Below are 26475 nucleotides of genomic sequence, written 5' to 3'. Positions count from 1 at the left end.
TTTTCTTCTTTTTAAAACAACGTTATTAACAAAAACCATGCGGTTTGGCTTTCTGTGAATGGCAGTTGTTGCTTTTACTGACTTCTAGAGCTACCATGGTGTGCCCAAATGGTAACAGTGATGGACATGACAGAAAGGTCTCTAGTAACTACACAGGCAAAAATACATGTGAGGAAGAATTTACCTGTCTAGCTAATTTGTAATAGCTGCTATGAACGTCCCATTCAAAATGATCAAGTGGCTGATACAATATCTTTCCTGTGACCCATGGAACCAAATCCATGTCACAGAGTAAGGTCACTACACTGTCAGCTGGGTGACAAACCTAGTTTGAGCATTGACTTGGGATTGCAGGCCATGGGCCTCGGGCCAAGGGATGTCAAGCGTGCCACAGAGGTGACGCGCGTAGTCCCGGTGGAAGGCTTCCAGCCGATCGGCATGCCGCCACGCCATCCCCGCGCCAATTCATGGAAAGGCAACCAGGCTGCCTCCGAAAGGAGCAACTTGTCTGCCTGTCCAGATGGATGTGGCACAGTGCTGGCAGCAGTGAAAACCTGGCGGACAGGAGGGAGGGAGTCTGTTGCGTAGTTGTTGGCCATTCATGACCAGCTTTCTAAGGAGACTGAACACTTGCCGAAGATGCTTTGTTTACTTTGGCAAAAAAAAAACCAAACTATTAATTTTGCAAGAAATGGAGGAGACGGGGCAGATGTTGCACAGCTGTATATCGGAGTAGCGCCACTGATTTCACCGGATTCATACTGGTTGAGTTTTGGTTCAAGGTCTGAGCAATGGCATTAGCACAATGAGACTGTGTTAGATATGCAGCTGTAAAACGGTGCCATTCCAGCTATTTCTGGTATAATGTAGATGTAAGCCTGTCCCCTTGTGCATTACTGCTAAGACACGTTGGTGCTTAGAGTTTGTTTGGGGTTTCTGCGTCGGTTTGAACAGCAACCTCTTTGCTGCAGTTTAATCCTTCAAACAGTGCCATGACAACTGTACCACACAGTGCCTGCCAGGTTCAAGCAAGGACACAGAGGAGCGCGCGTCAACGGTGGAGCTGCAAATGAGGTAATGTGTTATCAGCAGACAGGTCAGAGCTCTGTGTATCGACTCCTGGAGCACAGGGTGACTAAAAATAACTTTCTATTGCAAGTACCCATTTCCCGAAGAAGGAAATGCCCTTGTTTAACACCTCCCACCCCAAACAAACCAGGAATGACTTATCACAGTTCCTGCATCCCTTGATATGCCAGTGGTCTAGCTGGATGACTGGCTCAAGTGCTCTGCTTTCATCTCCAGAAGGTGACCAGAAGTCAAGAGTAATATGAAGACCTGAGCAATCCCAGCCACATCCCCATCACCTGACTGTCACCCTGGGTACTATTACAGTTACGCACCAGACTCTCCCTTTCAGGAATGTGTCTGGAGCAAGTATGGGACTGAACTGCTCCTCGTGCCTTTTGAGGCACACATCACCAGATCAGGATCTAGATTACTAAATAACCTCACACGTCAACTTCCCACTTGCATCTGAACTGTGAACACAGAAGCCTCTGGCTTCTGTTATTGAGCCAGACTTTATACCTGTACACAGTCACCAGAGAGATCCAAGCAAACAATATTTCTATTCTTAAAAAAAAACCAAAATTATAAATTACTATTCATTTGTAGCTTATAGTGTGCTGTAAGAGGTTTATTTTACCCAATAAACTGTAGTGGATGTCTTGGGCCTTGCCATGTATGGTGAAGTCTAAGCACAACACTTCAGTGTGAAGGTTGTGAGTCTGTTCTCTGTGGCACTGTGGAGTGGCATGGGTTCAAGTCAAGGAGAGAACTGAGTGAAGTCCAGTTTGCATCAGGCAAAAGAAGTTTTGCACTTAGGTACTCGTATTTATGCATCTTCACAAAAAAAGTTTGTCTGATTTCTGTTGGCAGCATGTTTCATCACCTTCTCCAACAATTCTGAGGCTTTTAGTGCTGGCCAGGCAACTTCTATTCCCCCTGCCTCCTACTTCTTACTTCTCCAGATGTTTACACTAATAAGTCATAGAGTATGCTAATCCCGTCTAACAAGAGTGGCAGATTTACAGCTGTCCCACTACAGGCCAATGCAGTCTTCTCCAGAAGTATTTCTTTTTGGAGAACCCAAATAGACTTTGCAATAGAGAGCAAAAGTCCACAATAAATAAATAAAGCAAGCCTCAAATGCTACTTGCATTAATATGAGGGGAGGAATCCTCTTCAATGTAAAAGCAAAAGTGTCTTGCAAAGGCATGCACTAATAGATACGCCAGCCACAAGCTTTCTCTGAAGTCAGTAATCCATGGCACATTTCCTAGTGACTGAAACCACAGGTGTTCTATTAACACACATGAGCAATGAGCTTAAGTATGGACATTGGATCAGGCAGGCCAAAACTCCTCTGTGTTTGCATTAGTTGACTCAGGACTGGGCTTTTTTCTTTTTGCCTGACTACAGACAGTGCAGCGAGTATAAAAAGGACAATTAAGCACCACTGCTGAGCATGTCTCTTCTTCCCATGTTGCACACCCTGGCAACAAATCAATTTTGTCTCTTGCTGTGAGACTCTCTCTCTCTCTGCTAGTCAAAATTACTCTCCCAGAATCCTCTAAAGCAACTTTTCTTCCCTCCCCCACTTTCAATAGTTCATCCTGCTAGTTGCCACTTCAGTAAATTACATATAGCAAGCAATAGCTTTATTTTTTCCATTCCCTCTAAAGGTTAACTGTAGGTGAATGTTTTATTCTTTATAACAAGTAATTGACATGCATGAGCCAACTTTCTGTTCAGAACATAATCTGTATTCTTGAGAGATCTGTGCATATTCTTGCTCATATTGCTTCTTCCCTGAAGGGATCTGGGAGGGGAAGGAGAAAGAGAAGCTTTTAAAGTTTGGCTCACAAAAGTTACAGAGAAAGATCTAGGCTTTCAGCTCCATCAGATAAATGGTAACGTAACTGCACAATGTACAGTACAGTGGCACGTACTGATAGGAAAAGAACAGAGTAAATAAGGGGGAGGGAGAAGGGAAGTCAGCAGACAAACAGAATATGCGGTGTCCAGGAAAGCTTGCTGCTAAAATATAAATCATCAGAAACTTTGATTCTGAAGGTTGGTGGGCTCATTAGAAACACAATTCAGGTGGGATTTTAACAGGAGTTTTCTAATGAAAAGTCAATGTAATTCTTCATATCCTTGCACTTGGGTGGCATTTGCTTAATCAAACTTAACTATTTGATCCCAAGACCACTGAAATCAGATTTGTTTCAGTCTCTTGACTGGGTTTAGGATTAAGTTTGAAAAAGCACTGGTTTCATGGAGGTGCAGCAGGAGTGTTTCAGAAGCATACTTTTTTCTTTTAGTTTTATAAATCAAGAGTTTTCTCATGTGGTTTCAGCTTCTTGTGAGAAGGTCTTTTCAGAATTTATGTGTAAAAAGAGTGTCAGCACGTATGCAACACCTATCATTTAGAGCATAGCTTGTGGGTTGTGGTCTTTTTGGTCAGGCTGGAAGGTGTGGTGGGTTCAGCTGCGTAAACCTTGCAATCCCCTAATCTGTCAGCTGCCACTTCTGGCTTTTAATTTTACCACATAACAGTGAAGGGGTTTTTTGTATTAAGGATCTTCAGCCCCCTTGCATTTAGTTGTTGTATTGTGAAATTACTGTGAAATTGCATTTAGACTTGATATTTACACTTTCATCTATGAGGGTAGGTCCTGCCTATCAGAAGTAACTCCCTTTGCTTGTAACATTCAAACTTGTGGTTTTAGAAGAGCTAAGTGTATTTTTACTGAAAAAAAAAACAAACAAAAACAACTTTACAGACAGAACTGGGACAGGATTACACATTAGTTGCACATTATCAGGCAATTTATGGGACTTCAGCTAGTGGAGAGTCTTCAGGCTACTTAGGTTATGGTATCCTCTTGTAGCTCCTTGCAGTTGCCGGCTGCAGCTACTAACAAGCATTCTGTGCACACAGATCCCAGTTGTCTAGTAAAAAGTCACTCTAAATACTAAGCAACTAAGAGAACTTAGCCAGACACAGACACCTATCTTGTACAGTGAAAGGCTGAAGGAGCACCATGAGGTTATACTTTCCACTCACACTTTATTTCAAACAGGTGTGCAAAGGGAACATATCAGAGAGATTTAAATAGAAGGCTAAGCAAACTGTAAATTTCCATCTACACTTGCTCTAATTAAAGCTATGAACATGCTTCAGACTGAGAATTTTGTTTAGAGTAATCCCCTTATCAAAACTGTCATATGCCAGGAAATGTTAGAAACAGAGTTTCTTATTCCCCATGTTCTTGAGCTACTGTGTCTGCCATTTAAATACCAACATTTCTCAACAGCTTTCCGTTTAACCCACAGAGGTTTCCCACAGTAACTACTGGCTGACTTATGAGCCCCTTACTCATACTGGTGAGTAGTTAATTCCATAAATAGCTGCACTGACTGTAATGGGATCTCATTTAATTATGACTAGCATCAACGTAAAAGATTTGCAGCCCTGTAGGACTAAGGCAGATAGTGCTATGAGATAATCACAACAGCAGTACTCCCAGAGGCTGTGATCACCAGACTGTTTTGCCACTTCTGCTCATGTGAATGATAAGCCACTGCACCACAGACAAGTGGCAAAATGTCACTATTGCAAGCTGTGCTAAAGCTGGGTTTGTTTTTTTTTCCTTTGTTACCTTCCTACAAAGAGCTTTCTGACTCCTGTATTCTCCCATAAAAGCAGTATTTAAAGTTCTATGGTGAAAGGATTTTCACAACTTTAGAATGTCTCACTTGGTGGGGTCCTGAGTTTTGCACCTCTGCTTTGCACTTACAAATAATTAACAGATTTTACAGAAAAAAAGTATTTATGTGCTATTTATGTGTCACAGCAATGTCTTCAGGCCTCAGCTCAGCTAGGGACATCCTTCTGTTAGACACTGTAAGGACATAAAATGTGCTTTTTTTTTTTTATTTTCCTCACTGATAGCTGTTTCTTCCCAGAGGGCTATATTGTGAGTTTCTTACATGGATGCAGTTAAAACCATAGTGATCTCATGGCAGTCAACAACATTATTTGTGAGGTTAACTAATCATTGCTGTGCAGAAGTGCTCATGTTCAGGTCTATAGTCAAGGAAGGGAAAAGTATAAAAGAGCTTTTCTGTTCAGGGACTACAATCCTACATGGAGCAGCAGTCAGAGTCAAAGCAGTCAAGGACTGGAAATAGGTGCTCGTGCATCAAGCAAGCCCTCCTGAGACCACCAAGGGCCTGAGGCTAAATCCACATATAGACCACAGGGTTACCCGTTCCCCTAGGGCTCCTACTGCTGGAGTCCCAGGAACAGATTTCCCTGCTCAGCTTTCGCCTGCATGCTACAAAGCTTTCTTTTTTGAGAACTGCTATGTAATAACCTAAAATAACCTGCCCCATCCATCCTGAGTGCAGCTGGGCAGAGTTCCTTCATAATATCTGTCATGCCTAAAAATATTCCTGTTGTGAAAATAGAGACAGAGATACTATGTCTGGTTTAGTGTTTAGTGTACATGTAAGTGCATGCATAGTAAGTCTGAGGGTGAGCTTCCTCATCCACAGAGCATCAGTGCTGTGCTGAAGAGTTATCTAAAACAGTGAGCACCATGAAGAAGGGCCTGATGTTTGTTTCAGAGTATCTGTCTGTAGCTCTACTGCTGCACTATAAATACATCTAAACCAAGGCAGATAGTATGCAAAGCAGGGCAGGGAATACCTCCGACTTCTAGACTTGCTAAAGTTGCAAAGCTGTGGGCAGTGCTGCTCACCGTAATTCTCTGCAGTGGTGAGAGAGAGAAAAACACAACCAGGAATGAGGCAAGCTAAGCCTCAAGTGTAAGATAAGGTATAATATTTGAATGTTTCCAAGGGAAGAGACAGAAGGACCGTCAAAGTAGGCAAGATGTACTTTGACTGGTGTGTAGAGGATGATAGTGGTGAGGACCATAGTGACAAAGCAGAAAGGTGGGAGGCATTTTAGATCATGTGTGGTTTTCCTCCTCTGAAAGTTTTAAGTCACAGAAAAAGTCCAGGAGGAATCAGATATGACCATACAGAAACAGGAACCACAGAAACAAGTTCATTCTTAGGGTAGAGGAAAGCCCTATTAGTTGAGTGTTCTCACAGCTTTTTTCCCTTCTGTCTTTTTATTTAAATGATGATGTGTTCAGCTTCCTAAGAGGCAAGCCCTTCAACTGGGCCTGCCCAGCTTAGGTGCTTTAAAGTACAAAGAAAAGCAAAAACACATAAGCACAAACACCTGCGAAGTTCAGGAGAACCAAAGGAAGCATGAGAAAGCAAAGAAAATGCCCAGGTTGTCTTCAGCTGCCTCTGAACCTAGTCCAGGTCAGCACTGTTGCTGGCTACACCACAAGACATGAGTTCCAGCAGGATGCCCAGATTTTATGAAAGGATGGGTATTTCTCACAAGTGCTATCTCTACATCAGGTTACTGTTGCTTCGAAACCTTCTTTGCTTCATAGTTTCTGTGGTTCTACAACCAATATCTCCATGAATTCATTCTCTGTGACTGCTGAAAACTACTTCATTCCCTGGAGGGAGAGACACAGGTAGATGAGGCAGCACTTTCCTACCCAGTTCTGCAAAGGAGAAACAGTAACGCCTCCAAAAAGACTGCCATTTACCCCCCTGAATATCCTGATTTAGGGTGAACTCATACTCATGTATATAATTAACATTTAAAGGGATTTCCAAAGTCTGTGTCATAGCCTGTAAAATTCTTTGGCACATGCAGAGGAATTTAGGTACTTTCAGGTTAAAACAGTTTTGGCATAATAAAACTAGAAGCAGTAATAAAAAGCCCAAGTCCCTGAAAGTACATGTTGTGTCCTTCCTCATGTATTAGGCTGCAACAAGTGTGTTGATAGGCAACATTAGATATGCAAGGATGAAGTAAACAAGAAGCCTGAGGATTGCAAAGTAAATATCTGGGTGTTTAAACTGATTGTCTGTGGGTGTTTTGTGCTTTTAAATTTGTTTGTATTAATGTTTGAGTCCAACTCACCTTCCAAAAAAAAAGGTAACAGAAATGATCTGTCTCCTGCCCACAGTTGTCTCCTCCATCGATATTTTTGCTTATCTCTCTTCTCATGTTTCATGTTGTTTCAAGCAGCTATTTAGCGAGCCACAAAAATGTTAGCTATCCAGCTAGGTTTAAGTGGACCTCAGCTGAAGCAAATACTCCATGCAGGCATCCTATCTTTTCTATTTCTTGGTTAGTTCTCTTTGAGCCTGCTACATGTAGATCAAGAGTCTTAAAAATGCTTAGTGAGGATACCATGCATTATAGAAACTATTGCCTTCACAGTGCTATGTTTCTATAGTAACCATCTTATTAAAGCACTGCAGCCATCTGCTTTAAATACTAACTTCACAAGACCATCAGGACTAGCTAAAAACAATATCACATGTTCATTAAATATCGAAACTAGAAACAAAAGGAGAGAACTACACGAGAGAGCTTTTTCCTCTTCCTTCAATCTAATCTTTATAAAACAAACACAACAGTGGTTTGCTCTTCTTAGAACAATTTCATGCCACTGCTTTAGAAAGAACTGTTTAAGTGACCACACTAGCTGCTGGTGGCATAAACTACAACTTTCTGGGTGTTGCAAAAAAACAAACAAATGAAGAAAATAAGTTCTTTGGGTAGGTGGTCACTATGTGTATATTGCTCCAGTAACAGCTTTTCTTGACCCTGTTTTCATAACAGGACTCCCAAGCATACTGTGGAAAGTCTTTAGAGGAGGGAGGACACAGGGAAACAGCCAGCAGCACCTGGGAAGTGCCACACCGGAGCAAACAACTGTCTGGTTTTATCATAGTCTGCTAAAGGGCAGATGCCTCAGAGAAAGGTATAAACATTCAGTAATACATTCAGCCAACCTCCAGCTTACAGCCAAAGCCATGAGACATATTTCCCCCCACCCCTGCATAGAGGGAGGTGTGTCCTAAGGAGCTGGAGCCTAATTCACAGAAATGGCCGCTACTTACAAAAGAATCTGCATTGGCAACAGGTTGACAGCAAGGTCCTTAGGTTAACCACACCCAATTGTATTTGTTTCCTTTCAGCAATGTGAAATATGTTGGCTGTTACTTCTTCAAATACTCTTGTTCTTCAAAACTGTGCTAGAGAGCCAAGGGTAAGCTCTTGAGAGCCCGCCCTTCTCTGCCTTTAATGTATGGTATCCAGCCCACCCTCCAGTGTTACTTTCACTATGCTCAACTTCCTCCTCCCTTGTTCTGTGCTGCCCATTTTGAGGCCCTGACCCAGCCCAGGAGTACCTGGAGTCAGAATACCCTAGCAGTGCTCATAATCTGCGAATTTCATACAAAAATTTCACTAGAACAAAAGGAGGAGAATTCAGATCTTCCCTTACATGCTTCTGGCTTTTGTAGCTCATGAGAAACCTCTTCTAGTGTTTTGCATTCTCTGAAACATGCTTCTATCTCCATCCACTACAAAACCAGCTTAACAAAATCATACATACTATTAAGTACTGCGCTGCATCTGGTTTTGCCACTTCTCTTTAGTGCCACATTGAGCAAGTACCCACACTAAGCTGTATGTGACATGGTCCAAATCTTCCTTGGGGGAGCGCTCTTCACATTATGCATGGGATACCAGCAGTGTGCCTGCACAGACATGGTCCTTCTCTGAGAAATGTGGAGTCTAGAGTATCACGGACTCTCACAAAAATGCGTAATTAGTTATTTTAAGATTCCCACAGTATGCATTTCCTCCTCCTTGATGATAGCAACTTCTCTGTTTTCACACACTAGCCTTTTTCCTGAAGTTGCTCTGGGGTTTCTCGTATGCAATGTCTCAGAAGGCAGGAATAATCATGAGTACAATCACTGAATGAGGAACAGCAGTTCCCGGAGTTACAGTGAATATCAATCTCAACAGTTGATGTCAATCCTTTTAAGAAAAAGGGCACTTTTTGCAGAGGTTGTAGCTGCTTGTATGGCTTTCTTGGGAATTAAGTTACTTTTCTTCTCAGCCTTGGCAAAGCCTCAGCTGGAATTCTATATCTATCCTAAAAGAAACAAAGTTGAACAAAACGAGAAGACTTGGAAGGACACAGGATCTGCGCTAGCAAAGGTCTTCTAGAGCAGATTATCCAAGTATTTGTCAAAACTGAAAGTTACAATTTATCAGTCTTGGAAGAAGAAAATGGATTAAATGCTCTCTTCCATGGCTATTCCATAGAACTTTTAGGAACAACATGTCCACCTTTCTCATCACTCTGCACTGGTACATGGAAACTCCATTTAGTTTCCTGGTAAAAATTTTCCTGGATGAGGGTGCAAGCAAATCTGAACAGGCCATAACGGGCTCACAAAGAGAAGACACTGACTATCCTTCTCCAAAAAATGAAACAAACCCCAGTTTTCTGTATCAGAACTTTACATTACATTCTTTTACATGGAGTTTCATGATACTTACCATGCTTGAGACACCCATTCTCTCCATACTCATGGACTTATGGCAAGAAAAAATAATTAGGAAAGAAAAAAAAAAAAGCTGCCAGTACAGTGAAACAGGAGGAGAAGATTTTGCTCTGCTGGTGTATCTCTACTGAATTCATAAATCAGGGTTTCTTCTGTTTGCCTGTTACTTTATAAATGCTGTTCTCTTTCACTGATGTATAATTTGGCTTTTAGAAATAGGGGGTAATCTTACACTGTATTTTGAAACTTTGGAGGTTGGCCATGGCCAAAGGCAGGCTGGTGGGCAAAGCACAGTAGTGTTTCTTGTACTGGAAGACGTGGGAAGAAATGTCAGCACCTCAGTGGTATAATACCATGAAAATTAAGAGCCTTTGCTGGCATGGCTCAGAAAATTTTTATGTTTTTTAAACTTACTCTAGAATGTGGGATTTCCTTGCTTTCCTAAGAACATCTCTGGGCATTTGCCTGCATGCATTCCCTAGTACTTTGTTTCTTTCATTAGTTTTGTTCTCTTTTGCACACATTGTAGTTATTGTGACTCTCAAATTAACAGGACTTGTTTTAAGTAGGGTGCTGGGAAGCATTTTCTGCCTATGGCTGGTGCTGAGCAGATATTCTGCAGGCCTGTTGCATGTTCCTACCTTGCCTTTGAGTGCTGTGGGCAGTTGTTAATGTAACTTAATGTAGTGTCAAGCAGGTGTTCTGTATGTTTTCTTCTCTGTGCACAAAAAGAATAAGTAGTTGGTCTGTTAAGGAACTGTTTTCTGCTGAGAAAGCAATGAGTAAGAGAGACCGAGGAACAATGTGGTCACTGTCTGTCTACCTTCTGGGTCAGGGAGTCCTCCCACTGCCTCATTCAGTGCTGCGAATTTTGGTAGCACAATTCAGATCCCAGCCAAGATTCCCAGCTCCAAGAGACATTAATGAAAAATCCCTCTGGCAAATACCACAGGCACTATTTCATCTCCATCTTCCCCTGCTTTTTTTGCAGATTGGCTTTTGAAGGGAGTGGGGGGCAAAGGGGATTGGCAGAAAACTACAAATTGGTGAATAATCTCTTGCTCTCTCTCACACACACGTTGCAGAAAAACCTATGACTGGGGATAGTTGTTTATTATGCTAAAGGATTCTTTTCCCAGACTATGCACCACTGACATGACTACTGATCAGCATATGTTCTAAGTATAAGAAAAATCAGAAGTGCCAAGCCTGTTCTCTGGTAGTTGGGTAAAACTCTTTAGTAAGAATTGCACCCATGCATCAAGACATAATTAAACTTTAGGTGTGCCTTTGTTGAACTTGTTAAACAAGATTTCCATTACTTTTTTACCTAGAGGACAAACCCATGACAGAGTCTGTATTTATTTTGAGATACTCATCTAAACTGACACAATGGCGGTATTCACCCTGTAGCATCCAATGGTAATCTTACATTATTTGCTTCTATCCTGCCCCCAACGAAAAGTGTTGAATAAAACAATCTTCATCATAAGCAGCATTTCTTTCCTTTTATTCTCTTCATTGGATGACTAAAAGAAGCTCTTTGTGTAACAAAAGAAAATGTCAACAAAAGAAAATGTCCAACAGTAAGAAGATTCTCTGAATCAAAGATTGTCCTGGGTTCAGCAGTAGCCAACAAGGTTTAAACCACGACAAAGATGTACCAGACAGAATTTGTATATATGCATAGATCTGGTTAACTTAAATGTACTGGTAAAGCCCACAGACAACATAAATACACTAGTCCTTGTAAACCTCAGTCCTTACTGATTCAGAACATTTTTTAAAGTTCTTCAGGGCTTCTGGAGGAGTCCAGATGATGTACGACGATGTACCCATGAGAAAAGCTTTATACACTTAGAGAAGATTTTATAGTAAGGCTCTAGTTCTCCTTTCTCAAAGTTTGCCCATACTTGTACAGTTTTACATTATGGTGGATTTGGTTTCTTCAGGCAGGAGAAATGCCACAAAGAACTCTTAAAATAACACACAAAAGTGGCCTATTTCTCCATTCTTATTTCTAGGTCTATTGCACACAGTCTAATGAACACTGTAATGAACATTCAGTAGTGAAAAGATATCAATAACTGATGCAAGCACATTTGCTCACATCCCAAATGCACTGTTAAAAATCAGCTGGGAGACTGGGCAAACCCAGCAAGGGGCCAGGGGCCGGCCTGCAGAGAGAGCACACCACCTGCTCAGGTTAGAGCTATCTGACCACATGGCATGAGTTAATGACCAGGCCAGAGTGGACATGTGTTGGCCTCTCCTGTTTTGTTTACACAGTGAAAAACTCTGCAGGAGCCTCGACACTCTGACGCAGAGCTGCCATGGGTATGGACGGGAAAGGTGAAGACTACGGACTGGCTTTATACCTACAAAACTTTTATTTAGTAATGAGATTGAATTGCTTTGGAGAAGAGGCATGGAGAAGCTTGTAGTGTACCTTTCCTAACGGCTTTGTCATTATGATAATTACAAATGCTGTGATGTATCATAGTAACTAATATAAAACAGAACTACCATCTTTCTACCATCTCATCTGCTTCTGAAAGGTCAATCTTTCTGTTTGGGAGGCAAAAGAAAAATCCTTCACCATTCAGGAGGCTTTTGCAAAGCTGGGATTAAATTCCTTGATTCCAAAAGTAAAAACTGGAAGTGATTTATTAACAAGCATGGGTTATTTCTGCTAGCTTAGCAGCTTTTTCAAGAAAGCTCTGTTTATCTTTGGCAGCCACTCACAGTTACATAGCCTGTCTTCCTCCACATATGGGTAATTCTGAGAAAACTTCAAGAACGCTAGAATCTGACAAAAAGTAATTTTCTGACCACGTACTTCAATTTTACAATAAACTGCTAACTTCCAGGAAAGAAGCTGCTTTAAAGTAATTTGGGGTACAATACAAACTTCTTTGAAGAACTTCATGGGTGAGGAAGAACACTTTTCAAAAGTATGTATCTACTGCATCCAAAAGTGATTTAAGAAAAAGATATATGAAGATAGAATGAGGACATTTGACAGTTGAGCATAGAGTGCCTGGTTTGCTAAAGGGGCATTTCTATGCATTTTTCTCTTAAGGCTCATGTCAAAAAATCTGGTCAGCCATATAGTGGTATTCATATTTTGTAGATGGAGGTATGTCATTTGAAACTACTAAGGCATCTATTTCCTAAATGGATGGTCACAACCTGACTACACAGCATTCATTAGTGCCCAAGTGTTAATAAAGGAATAAAAAAAGGAACTGTCAATCAGGAACCACATGATTACAGAGTGTTCTTTTCCTTTAGCTAAAGTAAGTCAGCTTTGCAGTTCCTTCCCACTTTGAAAATTCTACATGCTTTCTGAGTCAGTTCAACACAGAAACAGACTTACGGAGCTGAAGAACACAGTCACTTCTATCCCTGAGCTGCTGAATCACTTACCCACCACTCCTGCTAGTTAATAGTAGCTATATTTAGATTACGGTGGAAAACTCTCTCATGGTGGCAATGATATTTCAAAACAGTTTGGGAGCAATATCATCTGCCTTGAACACCCTATGTGCTCTCAGAGCCTGCGTTCAGTCCGAGCGCTCCGCTATTCACTCCCAGCACCGGCGATCTCGGTCACCCTTGCACGCGGGATGTGGCATTCGCTGACTCTTTCATAACTGCCCGTAAGAGTTCTGGGGTCATGTTTGTAAACACTGCCGCCACGTGCGTGGGAACACGTGGTGAGACACTAGCATGACCTAGAGTGCTGAGCCGAGAGGTAAACCTTGGCGCCAGTGTCGATGTCACTAAGCCAACTAGCGCCAACACTCCCGGCACTGGCGTGCACCCCTTGCAGCCCTGTGAAACACCACGGTGAGTTGTCTGAAGGGCAAATGGGAACCTTTCTCTGTATGTGGCACACATGTGCAAAAGTTGATGGTGTCCAGGCAGGTTCCTTCTCTCAGCTCTAAGTAAAGGGCAGTGCTGAATTGCTCTCAAGAAAAATAAAACTCATTTCTGCCCTAAGTCACTGAAGTTGGAGCCAGTGTGGTCCCACAACACAATGAAAAACTATAGCTATTAGGAAAAATAATTGTATAAGGGCACATAGCCAAAGTTTCCAAAATGACTTCAGAAGCAGATAACTGAGACTTCGTGCCTGTAACAGCTTTCTGCTGGCTTTGCACTGATGAAATTAAGATCACGTTTCAGCCATTTGAGGAAGTAACTCCTAAATTATTTCTGTTTGTATCAGTAGAGGTTGCGTGAAGCTAGATATGGCCGGTACAAACAGAAGTCCCAAGTCTTTCATTTCCTCTTAACGAGAAATTAGCAGATACAGCCACCCAAAGCCTATAGAAAGTTTCGTCTCACCCTAGCCATGTACTTTATATGCTTCAGGAAAAAGAAAAAAAAAAATGGTGGGGTGCAACAGCCTGTGGTTGCTGTCCCTCCCTCCTATAGTGGCTCTGTTTCAAGTGCAGCTGTAAGTCTCGTTTCCTTTGACCTTTGCTGGGAAAGCTGAGAATAGGACAAAGAGTTAAAGTGTTACCAGTCCCTGCTGAGTCTGCACTTCTCAGCCAGGCAAGCCAGAGAGGCGGCTGGAAGATGGTGTGCAAGCAGCAGAGAGTGAGCGGGAGGGTTGTGGGGAGGGAGAGTAAAACAAAAGTAGAAAAATAAACAGCGCACACCCCGAAACAAAACAGGGGAGCAAGCACAGAAAAATGCTTGTCTTTGAAGAACAGGAACTTTGCTGTTTGGTTCCCTCCATGTAGCTGTATATTGTTATCTGAACTCAAGGTACAGTAGATACATGAGTCCTTGAACTCTGAACTCATGAGGGGAGTGGCAAAAAGTAAGTCAATACAATTTTAGCTGAGTGGCTGGAAAGAAGCATGCTTTGTCTTTTTGTGCCTCAGCTATGGGAAGCCATTTAATGCAGCAATACACAGCTGTTCAAGCCTCTTTTCTTGCTGGAAGCCAACGGCCTGCTGAAACAAAGCAAAACCAAGACAGTCTTCTCCCAGTGGTAATGCAACTGCAGTTTCAAATACTAAGTGCTCCAAGCTACTTGTGTTCCATTGAGACCCATCAACAACCTGGACAAAAAAGTGATCCTCCCCAGTTTGTTAGTGGGAAATTAAAAAAAAAGGGCCCATTCATTCCCACAGACTTTCTGAAATCCTGCCGTACTGTAAATGTTACCCAATTCCCTAACAGCATCTCTGGAAAGCAGAAAAGCACCTTCCTCGCTGGTGTGTGTCTAGATAGTGCTTTCCAGTGCTACTACTCTATCAAGCAATGAAGTTTCTATTTTTGACTCAGCACGGACAGCCTTGCTCTAAACCCCTGGCCTGAATTTTGCTTAAGTGTAAACTGAGCAAACCCATGTGAGCTAGTAGACTCCACCAGCCCACCGCAGCCCTGCCTTTGGCCACAATTGCTATGAGCAGCCATGAATATGGGTGAAAACCAGGGTGTCTCACAAGCTACGTGAAGGGAGCTGGGTCCCACAGCGTGGCACCCTCTCGCCCTGGGGACACCTGGGATGGTGTTTGTAAACAGCGCAGCCACGTGCACGCAAGCCACGTGGGGACACGGCCGGCTGAGCCTCCAAACCGACATGGGGAGAACAGCAACTGCAGGAAGAAAGTCTGAGTGCTCCCGCTACATCTTTTCCAAAGCAGTTTGCAGCACTATTGAATCTCGAAACATGGCAGGGAAAAATCCATCTGTTCTTCACAGTCAGCTGCCTCTGTCAGTATCCAGAGATGCTGCATGAGCTAAATTACCCGTTGGATTTTATTTCCAAATGCATTTCATCGGGGATTGTATCACGAGCCTGTGAATGTGCTGAAGTTACTTAGGGTAGGCTCCCAGTTAAATGCACTATGTACCAAAACAGGCGGGCTGAGCTATGACTACCCACAGCAAAAGAACTCTCAAATACCAGAGAGAGACAGTAAAGTTTCCTGTCTTCGATTCAGGACTAGGATAACAGGTGACTGTTGCACAGAAAGCTATGAATACTGTTACGGTTGTGTCACATCCCATCTCCGGCAGAAATTTCTGACAACAAATTAAAGTTGGTTTTGGCGGTGGTTCATTTCTTCTCCCTTGAGTTCTGCTACTGAGTATGATGTTAGTGTTAGGGTTTGTGAACCCTTAACAAACCTTCAATTGATAAAACAGATCAAAACAGGAGTTGTGTAGTAGGTTGGGGCTGATGTGCAGGAACAGTTTGCAGACTGTGGGAAATCTTGCCTGAATGAATAGGAGGATCAAGGGTATTAAAGGTTAATGAGAGTTATTGGAGTACCTACTTATTGAAATGACATTTCACAACCCTGTTTCACACACTGCAATTAACCAGCACAACAAACTATTTTTAATTATAATTAGCTCATTGTGACATTTTGCTTATTTATTTGGAGGCACCCAGAGACATCTGCAGCACTAGTAAAACTGAGATAACATCCTTTCCTGCACCCTTTCTCACTTGGGAGCGGAGGGTTTCAACAGTGCTGCAGTCAAAGCAGTGCACAAAAAGCCATCCTCTTTCCTAAGGAGATAAGTGACAGTAATTCATTTGCTGGGTTGTTTTGGATGAGCATTACTGGTTTAAAGGTCTGAAGCTTGATGCAGCAAAACCCAAGAACATGCTGTCAATCAACAGAAAATTCTACTGAAAACCAACTTGTGAAAGAAGTGAAAAGCTGCTGCTTTCTGAGTCTAGTTTCTGTTTCTTAAAATTGATACTTCTGTTATCTTAGTAAGCAGAGAAAACTATCTGTAAACCTCTGAATGAGCAGGAAAGAGGGTGTCATGGGTAAAGCACTCGGGCTTAGGAGATACGGGTTCAGTTCCCATCTACACCACAGCTTTCCTGTATGTCTTTTAGGGTTAAAAAAAAAAAAAAAAAAAGGCGCTTGAAACGAATGGCTTCAGCAGGGTTTGTGCCATGTTGCGTGATCTGTGTGTGCTTTGGCTCTCAGTTGTTGCTTATTAATTTTGTATCCTGTCTCTTACTCTTTGGATGTTTTGGCTGCTCATTAATATTGGCACCCTAGGGAAAAGACTGTAGCAATGCTGAGTAGGAACTCTGCAACACTCAGACAGAGAAGGTAGCAATAGCAGCTTTGCCTTATTTACTGCAAATATTTTGGGTTTTGGAAGGGAGCTGCCTGCCTCTGCTTTGCGTTATAAACAAGAGTTACTAACACTTTGGCCTCTTGTGCACTTCCAGACCCCTTTTCTTTGTCTACTGAATTAAACAGCAAACTGGGACAAAAATGCTATGTTTGTACAGCCCCAAGCACAGCAGGATTCTGTTTTGTGCCTGGGATATGAGGTGCCTCCTAACGTGCAATAATTAATTTCACTCTATCCACTCTCTTTATATTTAGAAGCATAAGAGTTGCCATCCTGAATTAAACTCATGCTCTGTCTTGTCCAACCAGCTAGTAGCAGTTGTTTCAAGAAGAAAACAGCTATTCGGTAGGTAGTTACAGACTCACTCTTCCAGAGGCAAAACTTATTTTCAATCCATTAGCCAGAGCTTATATTTTAAAGCAAAAAATCCATGTTAACTTGCAACTATTTTGAAAAGGTTGGGTTTTTCAAAAGCAAAAATTAGCTCGGAGGTTCTATACCTGCATCTTTCCGTCCATTTCCTCCCTGCTCAACGAAGAAATATGTGACTAGGTGCCTCACTCCTGCAAGCGCCTCTACACAAGCGGGTTGTTGCAGCTCTGTGAGCCCAAGGAAAATGAACAGAGCTTTGTGAAAATGGCAAGGACTGCCATCAGTTTGCAGGATCACAAGTCAGCTGACACCATTTGGGGGCGGGAGGGAAGCCACCTATACTTGACATCTTGTCAACTGTACAACATAGGCACAGTGGAAAAATGCATAGAAATCTGCTTTCCTACTTGGTTTCTCACTTCTTGGGCATTACATATGGTAACAGAGAAAGAAAATAGATTAGCACAATTTTTATTTTTTCTACTATTTTCTCACACTGACAAAAGCTTCTTCTCTGCAGTAAGGATTACAGGGAAACAGAAAAGTACAGGTCCAAACTTATCTGAAGAGAAAAAAATGTTCTGTGGAAAGTATGGAGAGTACCATAGAAAAAACAAGGAACTGAAACGCTGTATTTTTCTGTGTTGTGCATTTTTCATGTTTATGAATATTGAGAGTGCTCTTCATTCTTTGGTCAATATTTTCACTTGCTCCTGGGTATTGACGTGTACACTCACAAACTGATTGCATGTTGAATGGAGAATCACTAGCATAGGTTTTCTTTCCCCCAAAATGTCTACTGGTTATGTGTGTTAAATAAGTGTTAAGTCTGACCCTTTTCGGTTGTTCAACTTTCGTGGTTTTGATTTTTACCGTTGCCATTTTAGTAATACCTCAGACCTTTTTGGTTTGAAGTCAAACAGACAAATAAGCAAAGGAGTGCTAGGGGAACAGAAAGCTTGTCATTTGAAAAGACAATATGTGAAGGTCTGTAACACATACATACACACACGCCCACTTCTCCATGTTCCAGGGAGAGGCGAGTCCAATGTATTTTCCAGCTTTCATATGTTCTCTTTCAGGGACAAATTGCACTCCTTTTATGTTCTCTTTCAGGGACAAATTGCATTCCTTTTGTTAAGGTATACATAGACTTCAAGCTTCAAGGAAATATCTATCTCACTTCTGCGAACTTTAGTAACTTTGGGAGAAGGGGAGCAACTCCTGCTTTACTGCAACAATACATTTTCCTGATTTTACCATGAACAGGACAATAATGCTACTTGCACACAAGAGGAAATATGCAATCATTCTTTTCTCCTTTTTGCTTACATAAGAGCTGAAAGAGTTTTGTGTCCTTTGGCAAGTATAAAAATTGTATAACTTCAAAGTATGTGACTTCAAACACAAGTGAAGTAGTACTGAAAGAACAAATTGATTAAACAAAGATGGAAAAAAAAGTATCAGGGGCATGAAATGGGAGAGAGTATTGCACAAACAGCATGTCTCTCATGCTAAGGGACAAATATGGGAAGTTTTACTAAAGGACACTGAAGTTGAAGGCAAAACTCTTCTGTCAGCATTAGGCCCAGGGTTAACATTTGCCCTTTGATCCCTCTAACAGCACTAAAAGTGGCCAGAGAAGGAACAAGCAGTCAATGCAAACTCAGAAATGCCTTTGTCACATATTTTTTCATATATTATTTATTCTTGCTTTCTACCTTCTGCTAGCCAGCTGCTGCAAGAGTAATTGAAACTGTGGGTCAAAAAGAAGTCAGAAAACAAAACAAAAGGAGGTGAAGAGCTTAGTGAAACAGAAGCAGGGTCTGGATGTGACCCAAATAATTGTGTCTCATAAATGACAGGTGAGAACCACTGTAGTGTAATAACAAAAATACAGTGATGTAATCAACATAAACATAACATGAAAGCAGCCAATGTGAACATACAATTAATAGCAGAAGTTATGTGTATAACAAGGTCTGTGGACTGGCCTTCATACTGTGTTGTGTGATGGTGAATACCATGACTCATCTAGACAAATTCAGAATATGGAAGAGACACTTGGACCAACTGCTTAGGAAAAAACAGTTCTTGGGATTCTTTTTACATGGCAAGCAATGCACTTTGCACACCATCCCAAGCACTTGCTGCAAAACTGCATGAGAAAGTCTGAAAACTGTGCATGGGACTGGAAAATAATGTTTCTGGATAAGGAGCAGAATCTCTGCCCACAGTGCACGCACCGTACAGGCTTTACGTGTCTTTGGAGATGAGAACCTGTCTGACAGCTTTGGTTTAGGTCCACAGGGGAGGGCATGAAACATATTGTCAGTTGGGTGCTTCTGACCAGCTACCATGTATTTTCATCTGTGCTTCCTGAAACCATCTTGGCAACACAACCCAAATAATTTCCACCACTTTTCCCCCCTCCTTTTTCCCTCCCCCCCCCCCCTTTAAACAACACATTCGTGGCATTATTCATTTGGTTGAGTAAATGCAGAAATCTTCACCAAGCTTCTCACGTCTAATGGAGATCCAAAACTTGCCTTGCAGTGGTATTAGCTTTCGTAACAGCAACGCCTCTTTGTGTCAACATGTCTCATTAAGTAATAAAGACTTTCAGCTATTTGATTTTACTTATAAAGTTAGTAGGATTCACTGTCTCTTTTTTTGTTCTTTAAAAAGGGAATTGTTCTAGTATGCTAACAGGCAGTGAGTCATGCCTCATTAAGGAAAAATATATACCCATTTACAGTGGGATTCTTGTATTGCAAGAGCTGTTTTGTCATGAAAACTTTCAGGGATTGAATTCCTTATAATTTTTTTAAGAGGGTAGGGGGAGGCACAGAAATCATTTGAAACCTTTGCAACAATTCCCTTAACCCCCCATCTCATACTTAGGGTCAATCTGTTCCAGGCAAACACGTCAACAGAGCCCGCGTTGCGCTCGAGCGGGGGTAAAAAAACAGCAGCATCTGACAAAGGACCCAAGGATCTAGAATGCAACACAGATGCAGAAAGCTCAGCCAAAATCCAAACTGCGATATGTTTTCTTAAACTGTGAGGTTTTAGTTTTTCCTCTCCTCCACCGCCTGTGAGGACCAGGGACATTCCTAGAACTCTGTCCTCACTGGCTGCGTCGAGGCAGCTGCCGAGGATGCTGGGACACTGTTTGTAAACACTCTAGCCACGTGCGTGCAACCGCATGGAGAGTCATCCTCCTGACCTAAACATCTACCCGCTTGGTAAGCCAGACTATTACTGCAGTGGAGCCAAATCACTTTCCAACATGATGTGACCTAAAGCAGCTCACGCCAGGACATTAGAAGACAAAGCTTGGACTGTTTATGCATTATTAGAAAGGAGATTAAGCAGAGAAGTTGTTTAAATTTTTATCATCAAAATGTAACTTTAAGGATAGGGTAGCTCACGTAAAGTCATGATCTTCTTTACAGGCCTCCAAAAAATTTGACTTAAACCTGGGAACTTTTCCTCCCCTATGCATACACCTGGTGAAACCAATCTTCATATGCTGAGAACCCACACGGAGTATATTTGAGGTCAGAGGTAATGCTGTAGAGTATGTTATTTCATGTTGTCTACGTTGCATCACAGTAATTAACCAGAAAGTGCCTGGGCTACTGCCCTGTACCCATGGAAGACACTTCCAAGGGGTATTTGGTTATTTAGCTATTCCTGGATATCTTATCTAGCTGACCAGTCACTTGCTCACTTCTTTGAAATTGTCTTAAAAGAAATGGCATCCTTGATTAGGATTAAGATGCTGAATTTTCCTTTCTTGCTGAACTTTAGCATAGAACAAGCCTATTCCATCATGCACTGCAACAGAAATACTGCCTTTATTTTTTCTATTATTATTTTTAATAAGAGGAATACAACACACTGAGAATTAGGTCAAATTGAAGCCTCCATACTGCAAGTCTTTATTTCCCTGTAAGAATACTCCTGCTGGGGTTTCTTGTGATATATATGCTGCATGACAATAACACTCCAACTTGAAATCCACACCTCCATGGAAAACTTTGGTTTTGAAGGACAGCCTGAATTTTGTTCAGGTTGCTGAGATGATTCAGCTTTTTGTAAGGTGTTTGACAGAGAAGAACAAGCCTGCTTGAAATGACAGACAGGAATCTAAATCTTTATGGCTTTTAATTGTTAAAATGTTTTTCTAAGTATAGCAGCTTTATTTAAATTGTCCCCAGATTTTAGTCCTCTACCATGAACAACTTGTAAAACACTCTTTCTGAGCCTCTTGTAAGGCAGGGCTTTAATTTTTATTTTTTTTTTTTCCAAGAACAGAGAGAGATACATGGGTGAAATTAGTTAGCCATTCTTCCTACTTCTCCTTCTGTTACTCCCTGCTACATAATGAGAGGCACACTCCCAGTATTTTAACCCAAACAACCTTTTGGGGTCAGTCATCAGCTTTCCTCGGGATTAGTCCATCTGATGCTAACGGTTCAGAATTTTATTCCTTCACCCACCACCTTTGTCTCCACCCACAGAGCAATTCCTTGGGAAATGGGTGGATTTTTCTTTTAAGATACTTGTCTACCCTAAGGGAAGGCAGAAGTGACTTCTTTCAATGGATGACTGAGAAGATGATTACTCATGGTACTTTCCATTTGTAACATTTTATTAACTAGGATATTGGGACAAGCTATGCAAATCGAACACGCAAGCAGTAATGATCTGAAACTGTACCAACTGGAACTATGGCAACTTGTTACTAGCTACTTGTTCAGTGTTCAAAAGGATATTTTTCCAGCAGAATATCATTAAATGAGTAAGAAGGTATTCACTGCCTTACAGAGTATGGGATTGGAATAATGCTACAAGTGTGATTGATTCATATAATTCCCTTTCTGGCATTCAGCCATGATGCAGTCATATGCCTTATCTCTGTTCAGACTACAGCTTTTATTTTTATTTTTTTTTAATAATGAATCATAGTACATCCCACTCCATTTCAGAACCAGCACATTGCCTTTCAGAATGATGTCACAACACTTACTGCTGCTGGCTGACTGCCTTAACAGCAATCAGAGAGCTGGACTACATAAATACTGTATATTATTTGGCAAAATCATCTGTCGTTGTGTTCTCCAGCACAGTTTCCAAAAGAACCACCAACTCTACTTGAAACTTGGCAACTTTGTCCTACCACTTTCAGGCTTGAATTGTGGAGCTGGCTTACAGATGCTGCTACCAAGCTTAGAGCTACTGTGTGGCAGTCAAGTGAGAGAGGCAGTAGGGTCACTGTCTGTGACAAGCCAAATTTGACAGCTCATCTGAAATTCCACCTTGAAAAATGGACAGTTTTTTAAAGAAGAACCTTACTTGTGGAAACACACAACACATCTCCTACTCAGAACGAAAGAGAGCAAAGGATTTAAAGTCACTGTTTAGGCACACTCTGAGAAAACCACTCTACTGCCCATGCAAGTAACTTAAAAGTGAAGCACTCTCTGTAATCCCAAACAGTGTCAGTAACATTAGTCCAGTCCCAACTTTGTGTTTTTCAACACCTGAACAGTAGATTTATACAATCATGGAATAGTTAGGATTGGAAGGGACCTTAAGATCATCAACTTCCAACCCCCCTGCCATGGGCAGGGACAGCTCACACTAAACCTTGTCACCCAAGGCTCTGTCCAACCTGGCCTTGAACACTGCCAGGGATGGAGCATTCACAACATGATGAGGTGGGGGGTGGGGAGTTGTTTTTTCTCTTCCTTTAGGAGACACAATACCAGCAGCATCTGGAGTGCTCTGGGCGAGAGGGAACAACGGTTCCTTCAACTCTGGCTGCTGAAATCTCTGTTCCAGCAACAACTTCAGGGTCTCCTGATTCTGCACCCACAAACCAAAACATTTACAACCTCCCATTTCTGCTACCCAGCACAGCACTGGTGCCAACAAGGGACCTTGGAAATCTGTCCGTCATAATAACTCCTCAGTGGGCACACGTTTCTTGTTCTTTAAACAATGTTGACATGCCAAAGTCTAGGACCATGCGCACTATATCAAAACAATACCAGTTTCCCTGGCTAAAAGCCAGAAATCAGTACAATGCCAAAGTCCTTGTTAAAAGCCTTAATATGAACAGTGATAGTTCGGCAAATTCGGGAGGCTCAGTGCCTCCCATTAAACTTTTTCTTCTTTTGAAAGTTTGTTAGTAATTAGTTCTGAAATGGGCAATACCTAGCCACTTTCTGAGGTTGCCTGAATGCCGTCACGAAGGTTTTTTTATGTCACTTTCCAAAATGAAAGAACTATTTACACCAAAAGATGACTTTTGACTTCTTTATTTCATGTAAACAGCAGTTTAGTCCCACTACTGAAGCACTGTTATTTTTCACACCTTTGCCTTCCCTTTCTTTCCTCCTCCCTACCCCCTGTTTGATAAGTTTAAATGTTTTCTGACTTCAGTGGCAGGGTTCACACTATGTTTTCCGTGACTCTGAGGAAGAGATAAAATATTGCCCAACACTGATTTATTTACATTGATTCCAAATTGTTGGTTTTCTCTAGGATAAAATCCAAGACATCCACATTCTGTCAAAGCGTTAACAGCAGCAGATCCGGCAAACTAGAATTCCTGACTTGCTAGATTTACCGATGTTTTCATGACATAAGGGACTTACACATAATAGAAAGACTATAAATTGAGAGCAGGAAAAGAACTACACAGAACTGTCTAACGAAGATGCAACAAAGTATCAGTGTTTGTATCCAGTTTTGAGTCTTTTTTTTTTTTTTTTAAAACAGACCAGACAGATATGTAGCAAGTGAGAACAGAAAATGTCAAAGGACTGTAGCAGCTAAAGAGCTATGCGTTTGAGACAGAAAGAGCTCAGAGAAGTAGCGTTTCTGTGTGGCAGTCTATTAAAGACTGTTACATGGCCATTTTTAGTCACAGACCTTTAGCAATGAGATACAAACTATAATCTATATAGAAACTGCATAGGATTACCTTTACGTGGAGGGGTGCAAAAAATTAAGGCATATAGGAAAAGAAAAAAAAACACTAAGAATGAAAGAAGTTTTGGGAAATGTAACAGTAGTTGAGGGGCAGGCACCCTAAGAGCTCAGAGAAACGTGCTCATTTTCCGTGGCTACTGGTAAGAGGAACCAATATGTTCATCACACACCACTTAAGGAAATTTGTCTAACTCCCAGAAGAAGAGATGATTTATAATCTACGGTCAGCCTGACACGCCAAGGGCATCTCTTAAAAGGACACCACATCTACTACTGTGTTGTTTTCCCCCTCCTTTTAACTCTGTCAGATCCCCCCCCATCATCAGTTTATACACGACTCTTGACCATTAACATCTCCCTGTTGAATATCTTCGGCAACCACGTCCTGTTTTGCACTTTACAGCCACAAGAGAAAGTGCCGTAGTGGAATACACACGCAGATACACATGTGAATGTACACGTTACTACACTCACCCCCTGCTGCAGTAAGTCAACCTGCCATTAACATGCAAATGGAACGGCCTCATTAGCCGACAAACAACACCCACTGACCTGCTTTCACTGGAGGGACACTACCTCCTAATCTCTGAAACTCCTAAACTTCACATTCAAAAAGGAAAAAAATAATAAAAAGAATAACGCTGAACCGATATTCAGAGCTGCTGATCACTGCTCAAAGCCCGCACGTTTCCATGCCGCTCATCATGGAAAACAAATCTTACGATGAGATCTTTGGTTGCAACATTTCGATGGAAGCAGCACACGCTAGACCACATCACTTCTCCCTTCACCTCACCCTCCGAAAAGGAAAATTACTTAGCAGAAAGGGGTCTGCTAGATTACCAAGACTCAGACCGCGAGCCGAAAAGCCTTCTTTTAACTAAGGGCACGAGAACGATTGCTAGTATCCGAGGGGGTGATTTAACGCCAATAAATGCCACGATGCGAGCGCACAGTGCCGCGCGTCCGGCTCGCCAATGTGGTCAGGTTCCTGCTCTTGTCTGTCATCTGGCGGGGAACAAGCCTGACCTCGCCGAAAGCGTTATTTTAGGGGAACATACACGAGAAACTAACTCTTTTTCTCCCCCTTCCCGTGGCCACATTGTGCAAGCGGCTCCGACGGCAGGATTTAGCAACGCGGACAAAACGCGCGTGTAGATCGCACGGCAAAACGAAGGCCCCGCAGCGAGGCCCCCTCCTCCCCGCCGCACACACTTCTCCCGAGCCCCCCAGCACCGCGTTTCGCCTGTCCCCCCGCTCCCGTCCTCCCCAAACTCCGCAAGTCCCCCCTCTCTTCCCCCTTCCCCGAGGCTGCGCCCGCCTTTGTGTCCGACCGGGGCCGGGGAGCGGCACAAAGCCGGGACCCGCCGCCGCTGCTGTCGCTCGGGACCCGGGAACCCGCGGGTTGGGGATGGGAAAGCCGGTCCCAGCGGGGCAGTCCCGCGGCAGGGAGCCGCCGGCCGGCCGGCCGACCGGAGCGGGCTCAAGCAGCGGGGCGCCTGCCGCCGCCGTCCCCCGCCGCCGCCGCCGCGCAGACAAAGGCGCGGGGAGGGGCGGCGAGGCAAAGTTGGGGGCCGGCCCCGCGGGGAGGGGGCGGCTGTGGCCCGCGGCGCCCCCCGCCGCCTCTGTCAGTCAGCCATGTTGGGGGAACCGCGGCGGCGCCCACCCCCCAAAACGACGCCCGGCAGCGCGGCGCGGCCCCGCGGACAGCCCGTGGTGCCGCGGGGAAAGCGGGCGGTGGGGGGGGGTCCCGCTCTGACCTCTGCCGCGTCCCTCAGCCTTGCCGACATCCAGCACGCACAGCCGGGCGCCGCGCTCCCCGCTCCTATAGGGCCGCCATCTTGCTTCCTTCTGCTCCTTGACGAAAGCTGCCGGGCCCCCGCATCAATATGCACGCGGCGCCCTGACGTCGGTGCCCGCCCCGCGCGCCGCACCGCCCAGCGCGCGATGCACACCCCCACCTTTCCCCCCGCCACCACCCCCCACATGGCACCCCTTCCCTTCACGTGGCGCCCCCGTGCAGCCGGTGCGGGAGCGCCCCCGTCACCGCTCCCGCGGCACCGCCTGACGGGGGGTGTCCGGTTGCTGCCGTTCTTTGCCCTTTCGGGGGTCCCCGTCCCCCCCCTTTTGCCCTCTCCTCCCTCTCCCCTTTCTCTTCTGCTCGCACCGCTTTGCGCCGCGCGGGAGCCGGGTCCGCGGGGCACCCCGTCCCGCATCCCTCCCCATCGCCATTCTCTTCCCCCGGGGGCCGGCGGCGCTTTCCCACGCCGCGGGAACCCTCCTGCTTGTCCCCCTGGCTCGGCGGGGGCTGGGAGCCGGTAACGCCGCTCGGTAGCCGGCGGGCAGCGTGAAAGAAAAGCTCCCGTCCAGAAGAGACAGAAAACAATCTAAAATAATAAAATCTGCCCAGGTTTCCCCAGAATG

The 26475-nt window shown here is 43.4% G+C and overlaps 1 protein-coding gene across 1 annotated transcript in view; it reads right to left on the bottom strand.

Moving 5' to 3' along the window:
* TET2 (tet methylcytosine dioxygenase 2) overlaps window positions 1-25969 on the bottom strand; it is a 73814-nt gene extending 47845 nt beyond the window's left edge. Inside the window, exon 1 of the mRNA XM_061478095.1 lies at window positions 25812-25969. Within this exon, the coding sequence (XP_061334079.1) occupies window positions 25812-25841 (30 nt within the window). The 5' untranslated portion in view covers window positions 25842-25969. The remainder of the gene's footprint in view (window positions 1-25811) is intronic.
* Between the last annotated feature and the right edge of the window lie 506 nt (window positions 25970-26475).

The sequence above is a fragment of the Pezoporus flaviventris genome, unplaced genomic scaffold (genome assembly GCF_033815535.1).
Source record: "Pezoporus flaviventris isolate CSIRO_AGI_PZ_B2104156 unplaced genomic scaffold, CSIRO_AGI_Pfla_v1 ptg000002l, whole genome shotgun sequence".
Taxonomy (NCBI): domain Eukaryota; kingdom Metazoa; phylum Chordata; class Aves; order Psittaciformes; family Psittacidae; genus Pezoporus; species Pezoporus flaviventris.
The sequence above is the reverse complement of the archived record's forward strand: the minus strand, read 5'-3'. Positions and strand labels throughout refer to the sequence as shown.